The sequence below is a fragment of the Aythya marila genome (assembly GCF_965140915.1).
Source record: "Aythya marila genome assembly, chromosome: 2".
Classification (NCBI taxonomy): Eukaryota; Metazoa; Chordata; class Aves; order Anseriformes; family Anatidae; genus Aythya; species Aythya marila.
Window position 1 is genome coordinate 60049019 of NC_139043.1, and position 21069 is coordinate 60070087.

The window sequence follows — 21069 nt, forward strand, 5'->3', positions numbered from 1 at the left end:
AGTGCAATATTTAACAGGAATCTTGCATTCTTGTCCCTCCTGAAGCAGTGGAAGGATACAGTGAAGTGCAGTTATTGCTGCAAAGCAAAAGGGAACAATAATAAAGATTTGTCTGTGGAAGATGAGGCTCTTTGGACCACTGACAATGAACATGTGTCCAGGTTTTGCAGCAGTTATTTTTGAACTTTTTCCATGGTACATGTAGGATATTAGTTAATACACAGCTTTTTGAAGGTAGAAAGTTCTTCATAATCTCACTCCGTCAAGATCCATGACAGGATATCTGGAATTGTTCTCTCCTCAGCACTGACTCTCTGTACTCATAACTACCATCAACTCTCTGGGTGATATCAGCTAATGACTAAGTTCCTGTTGACTTCAGTGAAGCCAGGATTTTCATCCTTTGCCCACAGCCTTTTGCAAACAAGCTTAACAGAATTTGTAGCTTTACAACACAGTAGATTTGGATAAATGTGCTATGCTTTATTTATACAAGTAAGTCTCCACTATGACATTCTTTATGCAGTACAGTAGGTTTTGCTGCTGCTTCTTTGTAGTCAGTTCATACTTGTTAAAGAGATTACACATTATTCTAGAAAGGTAAAAACAGAAGAACTTTGGAACACTGAAGAAGCCAGGTAAACAAAATTGTCCCATGAGCAAGAGAATTTCTCAACTGAAGAGGCATTGCTCTGCTAAAATAGTGATTAATTCTTTACCTTGGGATACAACCAAAGCCCATTGAATCTTGCCACAAACTTCAATGGATTTTTGGATTAGGCCCTAATTAGTATTTACACTTGGTCTGCCTGTGCTCACAGTAAAGGTCTGTTTAGCAATACTGATAACAACATGTTTAGCAGGTGTCAGAATTACATCCACGTGTGCAGCATGCAATTTGAACACAAAAAGGTTATGTATTAGGTTAATGGTAATAAATTTGCATCCTATTTTATAATCTAGCTCTCTCCATATTGTTTGATACAGCAGTGAAGTGGGCTATTGTATCAGGTTTTACTAGTAACAAGCAAATATGAAATGAATTAGTGCTTACTGTGAACCACAGAAAGACTGGATGTGAAGTAATCCTAGTACACCTGAGCTCCTTCTACTGATGGCACACCTGGGGAAAGCACCTGAGGGAGAACAATCTCCTAGATTGGAAAGATCACCCAGTGAAGACACCTGAATACAGGTGCTTCAGATTCCAAACACGACCCCATATTCCTAAGCACAAGTGTTAACATATGTGAGCTATTACCTAATAGAGAACCACGGTAAAACAGCCTGCATTGATACAGCTGCAGAACTACTTTTTTTTCCCCTGCAGGCCTATAGTAGTGGGTATCCTGGCCAAACTCTAAATTGGAATTGGTGCACTTTCCTCTTAAACTCCATTTGTAATAATACACTCTCTACTTCCATATATACACTGCCATGTAAAGTCACTAGGCTCAGCTATGTATTTTCCATTTCATCTCACAGGCAACTGAAGGGCTCAGAAGCAGGAGAACGTTGCATTTGTGAAACACTTCGGAATATACAAGTATACTAAAGAGAGATTCTTTAAGACAAATGCAGACACATTGACATAATATTGTCCAAAGCCTTTGCTGTAGAAGCCCTCTACAAGTACAAACAGCAAAAAAACACTCATAGGGAAAGCTAATTGTAGGAAGCCCAACATACCTTCTGTTGAGAAGAAAGCTTGTTAGCAATATCATAATGCAAAATGCTTGACACAGGACAGCAAATTATGGATTCTCAAGAATATTCAGTTTTTGCTTGACTGTGATTCTATTTAAGCTAGCAGGACTTTTGTAAGTGGTACTACGAGAACTGAGGTAACAAAATGCATCTCTACAACTTTGCTGTTGAAATGTCAAAACCTTCATCTAGGTGTTAGGAACAAGAACCCACTACAAAAGTAAATATTAAACCCATAACCCTGTATGCACTGGTGGAATAATTATTTTTGTTCCTCATTTAAAAAGCAGTTTTCAAAACTCTGTATTGATGTTCTACTTTTTCATCTGTGATTTTTATATTTTTTTTACCGAAGGGGAGAGATGTATTGCTACCTATCAAAAAAAAAATCCAGTCTTGAAACGGTTTCCTCAACCTTTTGTACTGGGTCTGGCTGGGATGGAATGAGCTTTCCCTGCAGAATCCCATACAGTGCTGTGCCCTACACTTGTAGCTAGAACAGCACTGGTATCACACCAGTGTTTTGTCTACTGCTGAGCAATACTAGCATCGCATCAAGACTCCCTCCAAGCCCCCCCAGAGCCAGCAGGCTGGAGGTAAGCAAGAGGTGAGGAAGGAACATCACCACAGCAGCTGACCTAAACCAACCAAAGGGATATTCCATACCATATGGTGTCACACTCAGCAATAAAAGGTGGAAAAAAGAAGAGGGGAGGGGTGGGCTCTCATTGTGAAACCTCTGTCCTTCTGAACAATGACTATATGTGTTGAAGCCCTGCTTCAAGGACATGGTCAAGCATTGGTCATTGGTGGGAAGCAAAGAGTGATTTCTTTCCTCTGCACTTCCACGCAGCCTTTTTTTTTTCCACCCCCCTATTCCCCTTTTCCTTTTGTAAATTTAATTATTAATTTTCCATTAATAATTATTTTCCTTTAACTAAACTATGCTTATCTCAACCTGTGAATTGTTTCTTTCATTTTCTTCTTCCCCTCCTCTTCTGAGGAAGGGGAGTGAGAGAGCAGTTCTGGTGGAGTTCAGCTGCCTAGCAAGGTAAAAGCACCACACCTCTAAACAATAATCCATTGGAAAGTCAGACAGCACAAAAAAAACAAAGAAAAATAAACCAAACATTTTTTCTAAACTTGTACTACATGCTGAAGTACAGTCTACGTATTTATTACAGATCTCTGATCTGTATTCCGTAACTCTGATTTAGGAAGCCATTCAGAAAGAAGTTATAATCTTTTAACAATGATTGCCCAAATATTTCCCAACCAAAGACTGTTCACAACAGTGTCTGCAGCAGTTCGTAGATTGCCTACACTCCACAGGCAATTAGCTTCCCGCTCAACATAATGCTGATGAATTTAACTATCACATTTCCTCTAGCACTCCCCATACATCACATACAGAGAGCCTTGCCTGCAAAATTAAAACTCGGTGAAGCTGTAACCATGCTTAATCCTCTCCCACTGTCTCTCAACTTTAAGAAAGTTGGAAAGAACACTGATCAATTTACCTTATATTTGAGATCAATTAAAGGGTTCATTGATCAGTCATTGCCATTAGCAAGCAGACTAACAACAAAGCACATCACAACACAACTACAAAGTTTTGGAAGACCTGGCTAAATACATTTTTCCCTTCATTTCTGATTATTTTTGTAACTTCTTGTCAGCCCTTAGGACATTCTCTAAGTAAATGGATTCTTGCACCTGAGTCTATTCTCATGCAGTTTTAAGACCTGGGCCTTAACATAGGGCCAGTTATCACAAGATGGAAACTCCTGGCTGAAACACACTAACCTTTCTGTTGTTCTTAACCAGTTTTTTAAAAAATTCAGATGGACATATGCAGCAAACCCTGACCCTATTAGAATCAACATGACATTTACTAGTCATTTCATGTGTACTAAGAGATACCCCACAATCCAGCAATATTAGCATTAGCCCAGGGATACGCAAACAGTACCTATCCCTGCAGCTGTGTTTATACATACCTGAGCTGAGAAATGCCAAGAGCAGCACAAGCCCAGAACACCCTCAAGACACAGCATTAAAACCAAGCCTGCAGTTGCTTTGCCAGTAGGTCCCAATAGCTCAAGGCAGACTCAGCACCATCTTATTTGGGCCCCAATATCACTTTGCATGTCTGGTATCAGTTACCAAACAGCACCAGGACAGAGAAAGGAGAGTGGGGAATAGTGCAGTTTACCCTGCCTCTAGCAAGTCAACTCCCTACTGCTGAGGGCAGGATGTTTACCTACCTCCTCTGCTCTCTCACTCTGGTCTTCAGTCATCTTGAGATTTTCATTCCCCCTCAAAATTTGGTCTTGAATCCAGACTCAACGTGATTCACAGAATTCACTCAGCCTTACCATTTCAGTGCAGGATTGCAAGCCCCAGGCTGGTCTCACAGCTGACTACTTTGAGCTTCCTCTGCCACAGACCCCACATACTCTGACCAGCCCCACCTGGCACCCTCAGTGCCTACTCCAGCAATGCTGCAACTCTTCCCCAAGCCCACCAGTGGCCATTGTCCCAGCAGGACATCTTACCTTCCACCTTCACAACTGCTCCACACCAGGACCTGGACTCAGGCAGGGCCTGCCCTGCTCCCTATCCCTCAGGGAGCAGACCCCTCACTGTGTAGATGCTTTTACCTCATCTGATGTAAATGTCTTACACATCTTTGTGTAATTAAGATCTACCAGGTCAGCCTGTGCTTCCTATGTCTTTTTAGCTTTTCTATACAAGTTTTAAAGAGTTATACATATGAATAGGCCTACCAATGACCAAGAAGTAATCAGGTAAATGCTACAAACAATCCCCCAGGTCTAACATTTTATAGCATAACAAGTAAAGAAGGTGACATCACTGCACAGGCTTGCAAATGTGGAAGTGTTAGGAAAATAAATTATCTACACTAAAAAAATTGCCATATGTTTTGCAATTGCATGTCCTACATTCTCCATGCCCTTGAGGTAAAGAACCAAATTTTGAGTCTCCATACCTAGTATTTGCTGTCCAAATATCTTTAGTAACTGTCCATGAGCAGAGGTACAGACCTGGGACTACAGCATAAAGCAACTTAATGATATAAATCCATGTCCCTGGTACCTGAGTGAGCTTGCATATGAAACCCATTCTTACAAATTTACCTCATACTCATTTAGAAAAACAAAAGATTACATTATTTTAGCAAAACTTTAGGCAGCCAATCAAATAATAGAAGTTTTTCTTCTTCCTACTGCCTGGAGGGGAGACCGTTACTGGATGAAAAACATGAACGGAGAGCCTGAAATATATAATTATCCTCCTAACCTTAGTCAGTATTGCATACAACACAGCCACAGCAGCTGTGAGTACCCAAGGTAGTTTTTACCAAGCAGAAGCTAACCCAAAGCAGAAGGATACTGACCAAAAAATAAAGTGCCTTTTAAAAAAGCAATTGCAAAAGGATCATTAAATCACATCAGGAGGGGAAGACTACAGGCAGCAATGCCTCTATTAACAGAACAAGTTTAGGAGTCAGTCAGTTTTAAGTATAGCTTTATATATAGCTTTTGTTCTTGATTTTGCAGTGTTTATCTGAAACATTATAGGTGCTAATTTGTCACTAGAAAAATCCTATGCCTATCTTGAGTTAGAACAGAAAAGCTAAACTTAAGCAATTAACATTAATACTAGAAACAACTAAAAACTTTTGCAAAACATGATAAAGAACATTAAATGATAGTCTCAAGCCCTGGTTCTATACTTGTCTCTAAGTGGTTACACCTGCTTAAACCCCGTATATTGCACCATTACTACAAGGGCAGATCCCTAAGCTTGTATTTTGAACAAATGCTGAATAGATGAAATTGAAGAGAAAAAATGTAACATGGAGGTATTTCTATTATCCTCAATTCTAAATTTTCAACTTTTGTAAGCTCTATGATTGCTGAATCATTATATAAAACTGTAACAAACATAGTAAAAAATATTTGGAATTTTCAAGTAAAACATTATAAGTAAACATTATAAGTAAATTAATTATAATTAATTAATTATAAGTAAAACATTATAAGTAAAACATTATTATAAGTAAAACATTTTTTTTAAAGCTGCTTTACTCCTTTTTCTTTCTACATCTTAATTTTTCTTCTTTTTCTTTTTTTTTTTCCCCACACTCCCTCATTGACAATTAATCCTTTCCTTGTATGTATCATCCTGTTCCACATAAGTGTTTTGTAGTAGCCACCTATTCCTACTTTTTCTTCAGTATGGTAGTATTCTATTACTAATCATGCATTAGTTTATATGTAGTTGCAATTGTAAATAATGCTAAAGAAGTTTCAGAAGATTTCCCCCTCCCATCAGAGATAAAATCAGTGTAGTACAGGAATTAAAGTGGCTTCAAGCTGCTGAAAGTAGCAATTATGTCTGTTCAAATGATAATCCAATGTTGTTTCTCTGTAGTAACCTGAAGCTTTTACTTTGCAGTAAAGGAGCTGTATTAGACACTTGAAGTGAAAAAGCACTTGGCTCTGCAATGGTTCTATCTTCTAGCACTGTAAATAACTAATTGAAACTGTGGTGAATTAAGAGCCAGATATGACAAATTACAGGGGCTTCATATCTCTGCCTTGTACAAAGATCATTGTCAATACGTATACAAAAAGCTCAATGTCGGTCAGTGCTCTAGTAAAACTGCTAGTGAAGTTGATAGGTTTTGTCTGTTGGAAATCATAATGGCAAGATCTCTGTGAAATTTTTCACTCATAATGAAAATTCAGCTGTATTGAAGCCTTTAAGACTATTGTTCATATGAAAAGGAGAGCAGAAAACTCCATGGGTTTGTTTCAGTTTGGCTTTTTTTTTTTTTTTTTTTTTTTTAATGTAGAATGTCTAAGTACCAAATTCAAAGTTACTTTTTTTCTTTAAAATTCCTCCAAATTCCTCCTCCTTCCCTCCCCCCCCCTCCCCCTTCCCCCCCCCCCCCCCAAAAAAAAAGCATGCATTTTCTGGAATTTGGCCTGTAATATTTTTTCTTTCCTTTCTGGAAACCAAAGCCCATTATATACCAGATATAATATTCAGAAAGAAGTATGATAAAATACTATCTATGTTGTCAAATACTATTATGAAAACAGTGCAGAAGTGCACAGGTCACACTGAAGGAGCCTCATCTACAAAATCTGTTTTTACAGTTATGTAAACCTTAGTTGTTTACATAACTAAAGAGGCTATTATACATATTTACAAGGAAAACAAATTATAACTGTTCATTTATACTATGCGACTCAATTCAAATATTCTTGTTCATATTTTGCATATATAGCTTTGCAGTAATTTTAAGGGAAAACTGAGACACTTCGCCAGTGGGATTTGCCAGCAGATATTTTTGAACAGTGAGGGGACCTGCCCCGCAGGTTCTCTGTTTCAGCCTATGTCCCCAGGCAGGTCTGGGCTCCTCCCTGCTGCCCCTCTGGTCTCAGCTTTCTCATGGACAAGCTGACTTACTGTTCTTTCCAGTTTCCATCTTCTCTTGGACCCTATCTTTTGACAAGTTCCCCCTTTGCTCACCAGTTTCTAGCCCTGGCTGACTCCTTGTTTCAATCTACACCTGTATCCTCCCTGGCTCTTGCCCTGTCTTCATTTGAATCAAATCTCTCATTCCACCATCTTTGCCGGGGGGCAAAGATGTCAGTGAGCACACAGAAAAGCAATGGTCCCTGGTGCCACCTCTACTATTTCCCAAGAGAGTCCAAGTTAGACACTAGGCTTTCAAAAGGGATAAATAATGATACCCATAAAAGAGGAGAAAAGATATGGGCTTAACTTGGAGCAAGATTCATTTTTCCATAAGGAAAACTTTCTAACAATGCATGTTAAAGAGAGAAACACAGAACAGCACAAGGGTATTGTGGAATCAGTATTGCTGGAATTTTTCAGGAAGCACTTAGATGAATACCTGTCAGATATGATTCAGATAAGCATCCTGTCGATGTGCTGATGACTTTGAGGTTACTTTCACACCTTTTTTTTTTTTTTTTTTTTTTTTTTTTTTTTTTTTTTTTTTTTGTTAATCTTCAGGGGATATAACTGTTTGGAGTTGCCAAGTGAACATGTGCCAACTACATTTTTCAAAGGCTTGGAACGTAGTCAAACATGGGTGGATTGTCATGGGATTCCCAAAGAGATATCATAGACACAATGCTCTTACTCCTCATCAGATTCAAGCTTTCACTCTTAAATATGGAGTGTCCTTAACATGGGTAAAATCAACCCATATTTCCCTAATCTGAGTAAACAGCTGAAGTATTTTGGCTGAAATTGTCTTCAAAAATATTTAGGATGAGGTAGCCAACTAGGTGGAACTACTAAGAGCAACAGCAGAAAAAATCTTAAGATAGGAAATACTGAGTTACTTTAATTATAGAAGGTGCTACAAGCCCTCTCAATATTTTTCTCTTGGGCTTCCACAAAATGGGGAAGCAAAGAGAAAAATCTCACAACCTTCACAGAAACCCTTAAGCCTCCTGTGTGCCTATTTTTAAAAGGTTATGAAAGGAAATGGAGTAAGAAGCTACTGAAATTTTCAAAGAAAACTCTTAGGTCAACCCCAAAATTGTTATTTTAATATTTTTGCCATGTCTGCCTAAATTTTAAGATGTTTCCCATTAGCATAACTGTAATTCTGTGTTTCACTTCTCTCTTTGTTTTGCTGTTTTTTTTTCGCCCTTTGACTATGAGTTAAAGCATAAACTCATATGCCTCATATTTCTAACATAAAGTATAGAAAGAGGGAGTTTAACTGACATTAATTCCTATGAATTTCATTTATTTTCTTTTTCACTAATCCAGGTACACTAACTGAATAATGCTCTCGAAACATAGATCTTTGTCAAATGTTGCAATGAACTGCAATGCAACCCATGGGGTTAAATAAATAAATAAATAAAAATAGATTAAGCCTTTTGTTCTGTTGAGTGGGTAGCTCAGAATCATACTCATTTTAAAACAGTAATGGACTTGATTGATTGAGAAAGCAGTCTTTATTTTGTTTTGGTTCTGTTGTCAGTTACTGACTACTATGGTTTGACTGGTGCTCACTTTCCCTCTCTTCCATGCTTTCATTACTGCCAGCAAACGTACAGTTGATGGTAGGTAAAACAGGATCTGGCCCTTTCACCCTTTATTTTTTTCATTTCAGTTGATCAGAAGAATGGACGTTAATGGACACCTATCTGCAACTAAATAAATCTTATTCCTTCTTCTCTTCCCCCTGTCTGATTTCTGCCTATCCCTTTTCCATTTCCATCTGGAAAAATGGAAATTCCCTTCTATCTATTTGGGCCTGATTCCCATTTACACTATGGTGATTTTCTTCCATTCTGGAAATATAGAAGCTTTGAAGTACACATAAATGAATGACTTTTACACCCACTTTACAGCTGTTTTGTACTGCAAGATGATATAAAGAAGTCTAAGTATAAAGTAGAATCAGGCTACTATCTCCAGGGGCTAAGCTTCTCAAAAAAAGAAAAATAACCAAACAGAAGCATTAAAGAATGAAACAATAATAGCTATTTTTAATAAGATTTCTCTTTTCAGGTGCCAATTCCAGTCTTGGTTATTCTGGAATTAAGGGAAATTGCATGAGAATTCTTACAGTTTGCCTTGCAGGACTGATTGGAAAAAAAAAAAAAAAGAGACCAGTTTGAATCCTGTATAATTAATATCAGTCAGGGGATAGAGCACACTGGGCTCAATTTCAGTGTCCTTTTCTTTTGCTTTCTGTGCTTTCTTGCTGGTTTGCTTGGGAGTCACATCACACAGTTCATAATTAATCAAGCATTCTAGACTACACTGGGAAATTTGCTCATGTAAGGGCTTCTGAATCTGATGGAACAAGCTTAAAAGCTGCTGTTGGTCATGTTTACCCTAATGTAACTCTATTTAGCTCTGCAGAGTTACTTGTGATTCATGCTGGTAAACATCGGATCAAAAACAGACCCCAATATCACATCTTGAATACGTGCACTTTTAACATCTGGATGGGGTTTAGTGTGAATTAATTTTCTTAGGGAAATGTGAGGTTACTTTGCAAGGTTTTGTTTGTTTACTGCTTTTGTTATTAATTTAGAGACTAGCTGAGATTCACCTACATACCTAATGAATGCCTGTTTCATCAGAAAAGAATGACATCACTGTACCAATGAGGTAAAACAAAAAATTCAACACACTGGCCAGATTAAAAGTACAGATTCCTGTGCAGTTCTTAATTCAATAAAATTCTGTGGTTCTTTGTGATCAGAAGGAAATACTCCTTCAGCAGCATGTGTTTCTACTGTGTCCTTCATGAAAGAGTCAAAGGGTACTTTACAATCCAATCCAATGCTGGATATAACCTTTTAAATAAATAAACTGTGGTTTAAGGATTTAGAAAGCACTAGATCAAAGAATGTAATCTTTGAGATCTAATAACTATGGTGATGGGCTTGGCATAAGGAGATGAGCAGAACAGAACAAAGGCTTGCTGAATATCCACAGTGCCTCTTGGGTTAAAATTTATCACAGGGTCACTCTAATTCCCTAGTTAGGGGGAAACCCTCCATTTCTCCTCTTGCTAAGAATCCAGCAGGAGTTGAAAAAATAAACTGCAGCCAATACATGCAGGGAATGAAACCCCAGGCTTCAGTGCTTCTTTTGACTGATTATTCAAAACCCAGGTCTTACTGGTGGCCAACAGCAGCCAATAAGTCGATTGCTCAACCTAAGATCTCAGGTGAAGCCTCCAGGTTTTCACCTACCTGCACACAGACTCCTGCTCTCCATCAGTAGTGGAGCAGAGCTGGATTAGAGCTTATTTTTTTGGCTGTACATGTCTAAATCCCACTGAGGCCAGGTGACGTCCAAGCCTTCAGTGTCACATAGTCTAATGTGCAATGTGGTGCTGATGTGAGCTTTCCTGATCAGTCTGTGGGTGTGCACTCGTGGATGTGCTGCAATGGTTTCATGATGGCCCTTCAAATAAGCAACATCAATAAAACAAACAAAAAGATAACTGTGTTCAGATCCATTAACAAACCCTCACAGTTTGTCTTCGGTCAGGCTTTGAAAGTGTGAGCTTTTCTCACTGGCTTACGTGCATGGGTTTTCTGCCTTTTCTGGTGAGAAACTGGAGCAGGTGGTGCATCCAAACTCCATAATACATCCAAACTTCTGGAAGAAATCTGATCTTTCTTTATTTCCAACCATGAATATTACAATACACAAACCAACATTTCTACCTACTGTTTGTCAAATCTGGCTGCAAGACTAAGCTTCCCAATTCTGAATTCAATATTGCAACCCTAAGGATATAAGAACCAAGCTGGAACATCCTGTTTTAGGGTGGATTTTTTCTTTCTCTTAAAGAAAAAAAAAATTGTTTCAGCTTTGAGACCACAGTTTGCCCTGACTATAAAGATAAATCATCATGAATGACACTAAGTGAAATGAATTTGATGTTCTCTGCTTTATTCTTCCACATTAGAAGCCATTTTTGCATTTGCCACAACTTTCAACCTTTCCTCCAAAAGACTGAGAGCTTCTTGTTTGCAGATATTATTTCTGCTTTGTATAATCCACTAGAAGAATGTGAAGCACATTTTGTACACAGAAAGGGATGGGCAGAGTGAGGGGAAGGTAAGACTTATGGCCAGAAATCCTGCAATAGCTGTTTGTTCCGTAGATTTTCTTTCACTAGACACTTAACAATTTTCATGGGAAACCATTTTTCCTTCATTAACATTGTCTGAGCTGGAAAAAATATCAAATGAAACATTTTCCCTTGGGACCTTCAGGGCCAAATCCTGCCTCAAAGGCCTTTGAAAACACTCGGGACTTGCTGGAACAAAGTCCTAAACTGGTGGGAAGTCCAGGACTCTGAAAGCATTAAGCATCTTGTTCCAGTACCAACAGATATAGCAATCACCACAATATCTCAGAATTGTCTGCCTTAAACCATGTTAGAGCTATTTACATGTTTAACCATTTTTAATTTTTAAATCTGGATTGTTTAGCGATCAGGTGCAGTTCTCTATTTTTATCAATTTTAATAAAATACAGCCTTTAATCACCTATGTTAGAATATGAATAAATGGAAGCTGTTGCCAGTTTGCTATTGATAGCAGACAGTGATTTTAAGTCATTTAAAAAAAAAAAAAAAGTCATTTCAAGATTTGAAATGTCTTAAATATGAATATTGCTCTTTCAGTCTTAGTCTGTGCTGCAATTTATATTTTTTTTAACATAACTTCCAGAAATGGGCCAAAGTCACTGTTTCTTTGAAATAATAATAATAAAAACAAATAGACTTGTTATTCCAGCAGAACTTCCCCTTACTTCATTGCACAGGAAATGCAAGTGAAGCTCAAGTAAAATCTGTGTTAGAGCTTCACAGGTTGGCTCAGTAAGTGGAAAAGTAGTTAGAGATAAAAACAATTTGGTGAAAAGGACAATATTCTGATACAGCAGTGTCTGTGATAGCATGTCTAAACAGCAGCTGTTCTGCAATATGATTAACATGATTTTCACTAATCTGCCTGTAAAAAGCTCATACCCTGTTATTTTCTGTTGCTTGAATCTCTTGTTTCCATAGCAGGGGGTGACAAAAAAAAAATAAAAACACTTTTGTTTTTTATTATTGCCCTTATAACATTTCCTTTTTGGAAACCATTGCACAGCTGGATTGTGTCTTCTTTGTTTCTTTGATTGTGTCTTTCAGGCACATAAACCTGAAAGCCCTGAAAATGCTACAAACTTGTAAAATAAGAATTACTTGATGAAATCAGTGACTGAAGTAACATGAATTTCCTTTCTAACACTTTAATTTTGCTTAAGTACCTGGTTCTCTTTGCAATACCCACCTGTGAGCTGAGAGCCTCATCCTGCAAAGAGTTAGCAGTCCAAATAGATCGTGCTGAGCAAGTAACACTTGCTGTGTTATATGTAACACTCTCTGGAAACATCACAGGAGCAAAAGTTACTCTTGCAAGTAAGATTTTGAAGTAGTGCTTATCAAATTATGGGATTTGTTTTACAGTAAGGTGGTCCGTGAAAACCCATCAAGACTGGACCCACCTGTTTTGACAAGAACAAGTGTCAGCATCTGGCCCTGTAAATCCTTACTGGCACAAGCAACAGGCACAGGACAGCTGTGCGGTACACCTGAGAGTAAGACCATGTTTCAAAGTTCTCTTCCCCAAAACACATTTCCTCAACTTTAATGCACAAGCGTTAATGACATTGATTGCTGTTATGCATGTGAGTGAAAGGGAGACTGCATAAGAACTTGCTGGACCTAATTTTGCTATAATAAAGTGTGGTGTTTACAAATTATATCACTCTTTGATAATAATAATAGGCTTTTTTAATCTTAGTAACTACAAAATCTATTTTAAATAACTCAAGAAAATTTAAGTGATTGATAATGTAAGATTGGATTGGAATAAAGCTTTTTGTGTCCCCTCCCACTTTCTTTTTCCAGCTTGCTCCCTCTACCGCTTTTCAAAATGGCTAGGAATTTAGATCAGTCTCTTGATCTTCAAAATTTTCTTTTGAACTAACAGTTAGATAAAGCTCTCCTGTGGAACAGCACTACCAGTCAACAGAGAATCAGTAGCAAATATCAACAACTAATCTTTCTCTTTTGAAGAAATAGTCCTACATATCACAGAGGTTTCAAAGCCAATGATAAAACAAAAACCCTGAAGCTATAGTCCATTTACCTGTAGCCTGACATCCTTGAAACCTAAAAATGTTCAAGGGCCTTGAATTACTATCTTTAATCCTAATCGTCAGTTCTAATTATAAGAGTTTACATTACAATTATTTAGCTGGCATTTAAACCAGCCTTAGTTATATTTATTAGCTGTGACAGTTGCTCAATAGGCAAGTTGGACCAGATCCTGGAAATTGTTATTTACGTCAGGAGTCCCACTGAGCTCAGTGCTGTGCTGTGCAGCTTGAGGCAGCAGGCGTTGCTCACATACCTAAAGATTCAGCAGCTGCAGACTTCTTACATGCACTTAAGTTGCTGAGCAACTTTTAAGTAGAGGCATAAGTCCTATTAATTTAAATGAGATATAATCACGTGTATATTCAGAATTGAGTGGTCTGAAGTTCTTCCTGTCATTTTTACAATTTCAGGAAAAGAAGCAGCATTGCAAGTAAATGCCACTGAGAGATGTAAATCACAGGAACAAGAATATTTTGCCATGCCCTCATCTAATGTTGAAAATGCTACATACAATTTGTCTTCAATTGTCCTTTTATTTTCTCCCATTTGAGTTGCAGTTAGATCAGAGAAGAAAAATAAAAGTCTTGTTACAGCTACAGGTCAGTGTGAGATAAGAGGCTCAGCACAGTCACTTCTATGTACTGTACATACAGAAGTAGCCCAGATTGGTATTTAGTTTATCAGCCTACCATCTAGGAAACATAGATGTACTTGAATGTAAATGCATTGCCAAAAGATAAAAATCTACATCACTGGACGAGTGTTGCTTGCCCAGCAATTTAAAGGTCATCTGACCTACATTATTTTCCTTTTACCATTAGAATAACAGTGAATATACACAGAGTGCAAATCACAGCTTTTTAGAGCTTTGACCTCTTAATTGGCCTGACCCACAAACTAACACATGAGACAGCAGAGAAGCACATGGAACAGGAAAAAAGAAAGAAAAAAAAAAAAAAAAAGAAATTCAATAAGGAAAAATGAATAAAGATGTTTTTAGAGGACTGATTTCAATTAAAACCTGATTTTGGTGTGAAAAAAAAAAAAAAAAAGAAAAAAAAAGAAAAATATTTTTAAGCGTGAATGAAAATGATAAAAATCCATCTCTTCTGCTGTAAAAAGAAAAGTCAACAGAGAAATGCATTCTTTTGCTGGAATCCAGGCCTAGGACCAAAGAATTTACATATATTAAATTAACGAGATCCAAACTCCTCTACAACAAATATTTATACTGTAAAATATTACAGCCACATTCCTGCATCTCCTTACAATAATAATTCTTAAGGACACAGTATGCTGGAGAGCGTATAAAGCAGCACGTTTCTGTGGAGATGGAATGCTTCATTATCAGAGTACCAGCTTGTTCATAAATATTAAAAAAAAAAAATGTTTTTGAAGTTTCTCAAACATGATTCTTATTGTTTACACTGCCTCTCTACTCCTGGAAACAACAGTCAGCTTGTACCTGTCCATACGCCTCTCTCACTTTCTTAAAGTGCAGAAAGTGACTGCTGGTGACTGCAGAGGACAGCTGTGTCTGTGCTGGGCACTGAGCGAGCAGACAAGGGGACATATACTCTGACCTCACTTATGCAAGTAGTCATGCTTACAGCAAAAGGTTTGGCCCTGCTTGTAAGAACAGGATTTGTCCCAAACTGGTAATGAAAGCGCCTAATTCCTTCATGTATTCTCAAAGTGCATCTTCAAATTATGTATAAGTTGGTTCTTTTCTGTTTGCATTAAGTTATAGGTGCTCCTGTCTATTAGGGACACGAGTGGGTATTCCAGGAGAAAAGGACCTTCTCTACTACTGCTTAAAGATGCTTAAGACAAACTAACACTATAGACCTAATTTTCGTTTGGTAAAAATTAAACTCCTGGGTATGCAGTGATCTGCACTACAAATCAATACTGACAACAGAGCAAACTTCTGTAAGTGGCCCATGGAATGAGTGGTCTCTCCAAAGCATTTTTCCCCCTGCTCTGTCCCCATTATTTGTGGAGAAAAAAAAAAGGGGGGGGGGGGGGGAAGAATGAATAAACCCCAAACCAAGAATCTAAAAAGTAGAACAAGAAGACCCACCTCGGCTGAGCAATGTATCACTCACCTAAACTGGGCTCCGGAGCAGAACTCTGTATGGGCAGAGAGCTGTGTTTACCCTTGCATAAATAACTTTTACCAGATGATGAGGTTACATGGAGGATGCCATTGAAATATATAAAATAAACACGGGTAGCATGTAGAAAGAAAAGTCAAACATCGCAATAATCACAAAGGCGTGCTTATTTGAAGAAGAGTGTTACCTAATTTACTTCTTCTCACTTCAGAGAGATCTTATTTAAGCACATGCACACACCCTCCCACCCCCCATATATTTGCAAGAACCAGTGAACACAAAAATGTGCAGCCAGCCCGGGCCCTGAGGCCGGTGGATCAAGATGGCAGGCTGGCCTTGGGTCCCCTGAGGCCAGCAGAGCCAGAAGGGTGATTGGACACAGTGACCTGTCTGCATGAGATGAGACAAAAACAGGAGGGCTGTAATGCTGATGAACTAACCTGTCACTCACAAGCTTGGGTCTGAAAAAAAAAATAGAAAAAAGAAAAAAAAAAAAAGAAAAGAAAGAAAGGAAAGAAAAAGAAAAGCAAAATAGAAGAAAAAGGTACAGCACAGATTTTTAGAAAATACGGAATGTAGAAAAAAATTTGGAATAATTACATGATGCATTTAATTACCTGTTCATTTAAATGGGCTCAGGCTATACATGGAATGTGGCACAAAATCCAGCTAATTGCATATCTAAAAGCAAAAGGCATTTGTAGAAATAATGGATATTATGGTTCAGCGTGCAAGGAAGGATGCTACAGACTACTGCTGTCAGGGATCAGGGTTTCATTCCAAGCACTCCAGTTATGAATCAAAATCACAATGAGCAATGAGCTTCTAGATCTTGACACACCAGGCAAGGAGGTTGTTCTTCAGAGTACTTGGCTGTTTAATTGCTTGCTTAGGGGAGGAAAAATCCAGAGGGAAAGCATGCATCCAGTTCTGCACCTTGGAGCCAGTACAGCCAGGTGCTAGGTAGTAGTTAGGATTGCAGTGCTCTGCTGACCATTGCCATCACCAGTGGGAGTCACTGTGGACACTGGTGCCTTGAGACAGAGGAAATCAAGGATTAAAAAAAAAAAAAATGTGGAAAATGCATTTAATGATGAACAAGTACTTCGTGTTGAAAATGCCTTTAGATCAGCATGCTCCTGCTATTACTTTTGTGTCATACACAGACGAGTGTTTGAACTACAAATAACTGCTACTGTTTCTGATCTCTATTGGAGCAGAGATACACATGTATAGTTTGGATTTTTAATTAGGCAAGTTCACACTCCATTAGCAGCAAACAAGATGGAATTTAAAGCTATATCTGCAGGATTAGCTAAAACAAAATTTAGTTCTCACAGCTGGAGAAAAAAACATGATTCTGAGATTAAAAAAAGGAAAATGATAAACATTTATTTAAAGTTTTGATTTCTGAGGTTTGAAAGTTAATAAAGTCTCTTAAGAACTTTTTCTAAAACAATTGTGTCAGGAAATGAACGTCTCTTCTAGCAATATACACATCCCAAATATACAAATCTTTACTATTTATCAATATCAAATACAGACTTACAACGTGGCAAGATTTCATGGCATAAGGTTTGTCTTTTGATGGTTATTTTCTCTTTTCAGCTGAGTATTAGAGTACATTATGAATGTGTATTTCTAGTTACAGTAATGTTTGGTAATTATGCTGATTGCTTCCCAAGTTTTAAGTAAGTCTTTGATTCTATAACTAGAGTATACTTTTTTTAATAATAATAATTACAAAAATACAATTTTCTTTAACTTCATTTTATCTTCACAAATGCTAATAATGACCAAATACTGAACAATAAATCCAAAACATACTTGCAAATTTTGTGGTTTTATGAACATTTTTGGATGTGTCCACTAACACATACAATAGGTAAATATGCATACACAGAGATCAAAAAATGCTTGAAATACCTAACAATTAAGTTGCACAATAATTAAATCCATCAATTATAACAAAATAAAACAAAAAAGTTAGTCTCCTAAAATAGCTACATGTATTTTTCTTTGAAGTGTTATTGATTTTTAGGAAATTAAATTAAGTAACCCATGAAATAAACATTCTTCCAGTTATTCACTGAACTTTCTTTCTTTTTTTTTTTTTTTTTAGATTGATGAAATATGCAATGTTACACACAGGGAAAAAAAAATGCTCATACCCTTTTAAGCCTCAAAATCACTTTCCTAGAGCTAGCAAGCTTTAAATATAAAACAGCTAACTCACACTTTCTTACATGCCAAAGAAAAAGTTACATTAAAGGAATATCACAAGCTTTGAGATTTATCAAGGTTTCAGGATAAATTTTCTGTCAACTGTACTTGCACAAAACCTTGCCATTGCATTTGCTTTACAATCATTAAATATTTCTCTTTAAGACAGGACAAGTTTACACAAAAAGGTAATTAACCCGCTCTAAAATACGTATTTTCAAGCAGTGTAATACCAACAAATATGCCCCACTTTTTTAGGTGCAAGGCAGCCTAATAGAAAGCTGTTAATGTTTTGGGGATTTTTAATAAAAAATGTATTTTCTATTTTTAAAATATTTAAATCAATGAAAGTCTGTGGTAAACATGGTATTACATATTTGACATTTTCCGCCTAGAAATGCATTACTGTGTACGGTGGTATTAATAAACCATGTGCTTTGAGGGACTTCTGTGCTTTGCCATAATTTAGTTGAAAACAGTGCACAGGATGCGTATTTTTCCACCATTGTATCAATATATAGGAAACAAATACTAAGTCATCACTTCAGCAGCATGTGTTCAGTACACTGGAAACATATGCAAAAAACACAAACTTTTGAGAGTTCAAAAAATATCCTTTGCCAGACACTGATTTACAAGGCAGTGGTTAATGAGAAAGTGTTGAGCGCTTAAGATTTTGTTAGAAGAAAAGAAAAACAGACACCCTCTTCCGACTCCGGCTGCATTCATAGGGAAACAGCCTTCCGTGTACAACAGGAGAAAATAATTTAATTTCTGTCCCCACTCCAGGTTATTATTCGAAGCAAATGAAAAGACAATGATTCTTCTCTCTTCTGGCTAAGCTCAAAACAGCACAGTTACAAGACACACAGAAAAACTACAGACTTATCAGAAATCACAAAACAGAAAGAGAAGGACTCACTGACCCATTTGGAAGACAAAGACGACAAAACGGAAAAGCTCTAAAAATCAGCTTGTGAGGCCTTTGAGAGATATTCTTCTGGCATTTCATCACAGCAGCCCCAGACCAGTTCCCTTCCCTGGATACAGGGAGGGAGAACTAAATAGAGCTGTTTATTAAAGCTGTTGTGCTGGATTGCATTAGGAAGCACGAGCAGACCACCTGGACCTTTCAGATTGTGGCAGTGTTTAATTTGCAGGCTGCCCCTCTGCAGCAGCAAAGACTACTACATTTACCAAGCTCAATCACACATTATCTGGATTAGGAGTAAAAGAAGAAAAAAAGAACGGAAAAAAAAAAAAAAAAAAAAAAAAGAGAAAAAGAGGGAAATAAAATCCACAGCCTGTAGTATAGGAATACAGTCAATATAGGAATAATGAACAGCATCAGAAATAGAAAGCAACTCCCTAGCAAACAGAACACTTTCACTCTTCTGTTCTTCTACTTCAGCACATTTAAACAAAATACAAAGGTAAATTAATAACTAGCTTGATTTGGCAAAGCTCAGACCAAATTATAAACCAGGTTTATTAAAAGAAAAGCATGATATTTTAGGTTTAACTCGTGATTCCCTGGCCAGATTATTGTGGTTCTTTTGCCTTTCTCACTTTCAGTACTACACTTGCTGGTAGCTGAAGATACAGATAGAAAGATGGTACTGTAAATATGAATTATGTGAATCATATGGTTAGACCCTTGTGAAAAAAAAATAAATAAATAAAAGGGGAGTTGAGAAATGGCTGACTCCATACCTGACCAATTACAGCTTGCATGGTCCCTGTGTCCTGCTGAGCTGAAAGATCGCAATCCATCATATGTAGTCTTTGAAAAGGAGAATGGGGGTTTCTGGCATGCATCTGTCAATCAACTTCTGCACTCACAACCATCACCAAAAGCAAGGGAAAAAAAGTCAAGCTGCTCCACCAAATAGGATGAAACAGTCATGTGACCTTCAGCACACTCACACACATACATACTTCCATATAACGTATGAATTTTCTGCAGATATGAAATGACATTGACAAATACCCAATACCAAGTAAATAAAGTGAGACAAACAGCTACTCACCAAAGACAAAACACTTGCTGTAATCTTCAGCCTAAAGATTTAATAAACCTAAAAGGCATTTTAAGCCGAGGCTTTTCTTTTGAGCCTAAACTTTTCAGATAAGGTGATATAATTTTATATATGCAGACAGTGGTCAGCACTTTAACCCCTTGCATCCTCTCACAGCCTCTGCTTTTTATTTTCCCCTCTATGCTTCTACTTTATGGCTGTTTGAGTTCCTATATTTTATTTTATTTTATTTTATTTTATTTTATTTTATTTTATTTTATATTTTATTTTATTTTTATTTTCTGTAAGTTTCCTTTGTGTCAAAGCAAACAGCCTTGCACTGCCTCTCCATACATGCACAAATTAGGAGAACTTGGTAGAAGAAAATTACCAACAAGACAGCAGGGAGCAGGGGCTGCGGAACCTGCATCAGTATTCACAACCCAAAATGTGTCTTGCTCCTTTACTCCACCAGAAGTTAAATGTTCCCTTTATTTGAAATATATATTTAGGTATTAGTTTATGCGAGCTGTGATGAGCACTCAAAATATAAAATATTCAGACTATGTAAATCCTACTTACAGAATCCTTTCCATTTTGAAGGTTAGCAGAGTTTTGGTTCATTCACTGCTCCACTGAACTGACATAAAATGTTGTTACTTATGATGGCAAACATTACCATTTTTTCTAATGGAAGCAGTTTGTTTCATATATTTTCCTCTCCGAGTTAAGATTTGCAAGAATTTCCAAGACTGTTTTTTTTCTTCTTGTCAAAATACATCAGCCACTTGTCTCCAAAAACTGAGTGTCGTGAACAACACACCACAGCATTGATTGCTGATATGTTATTGGCCAGTGATTGCTGAAGGGTGACATTAATGTAACCCGGTAGCACTTTAACCCTTCGAAGATCAATGCAGTCCTCTGGCAATAGGTTAGAATAACAGCCCATACAATTTTTGCTGCAACACAGCTTCATATAAATATTAGTGCATTTTTCTAGCCTCCTAAAATTACATTTATGTTACTGGTGCAAAAAAGCTGGTTTTCAAAGACTTTCAGAAACTAAAATGCAGAAAAAAGCAGCCTGGTCTCTGAGCATAATGTAATGCACCCCTTCCACTTTAAATAAGTTTCTGAGAATATTTTAAAGTTGTTATCTCTTTTTTAAAGGTGTTGACAATATTGATCTTAGAGTGTGATAACCAAAGAAATGCAATAATATCAACAATAT

General features: G+C 37.2%; 1 protein-coding gene across 1 annotated transcript in view; it reads right to left on the minus strand.

Annotated features, from left to right (window-relative positions):
- The window catches only part of POU6F2 (POU class 6 homeobox 2), a gene marked incomplete at its 3' end in the record, with an annotated part of 316938 nt that extends 297178 nt beyond the window's left edge, over positions 1–19760 (minus strand). Inside the window, exon 1 of the mRNA XM_082752801.1 lies at positions 19531–19760. Coding sequence (XP_082608927.1) covers positions 19531–19635 — 105 coding nt within the window. The 5' untranslated portion in view covers positions 19636–19760. The remainder of the gene's footprint in view (positions 1–19530) is intronic.
- Between the last annotated feature and the right edge of the window lie 1309 nt (positions 19761–21069).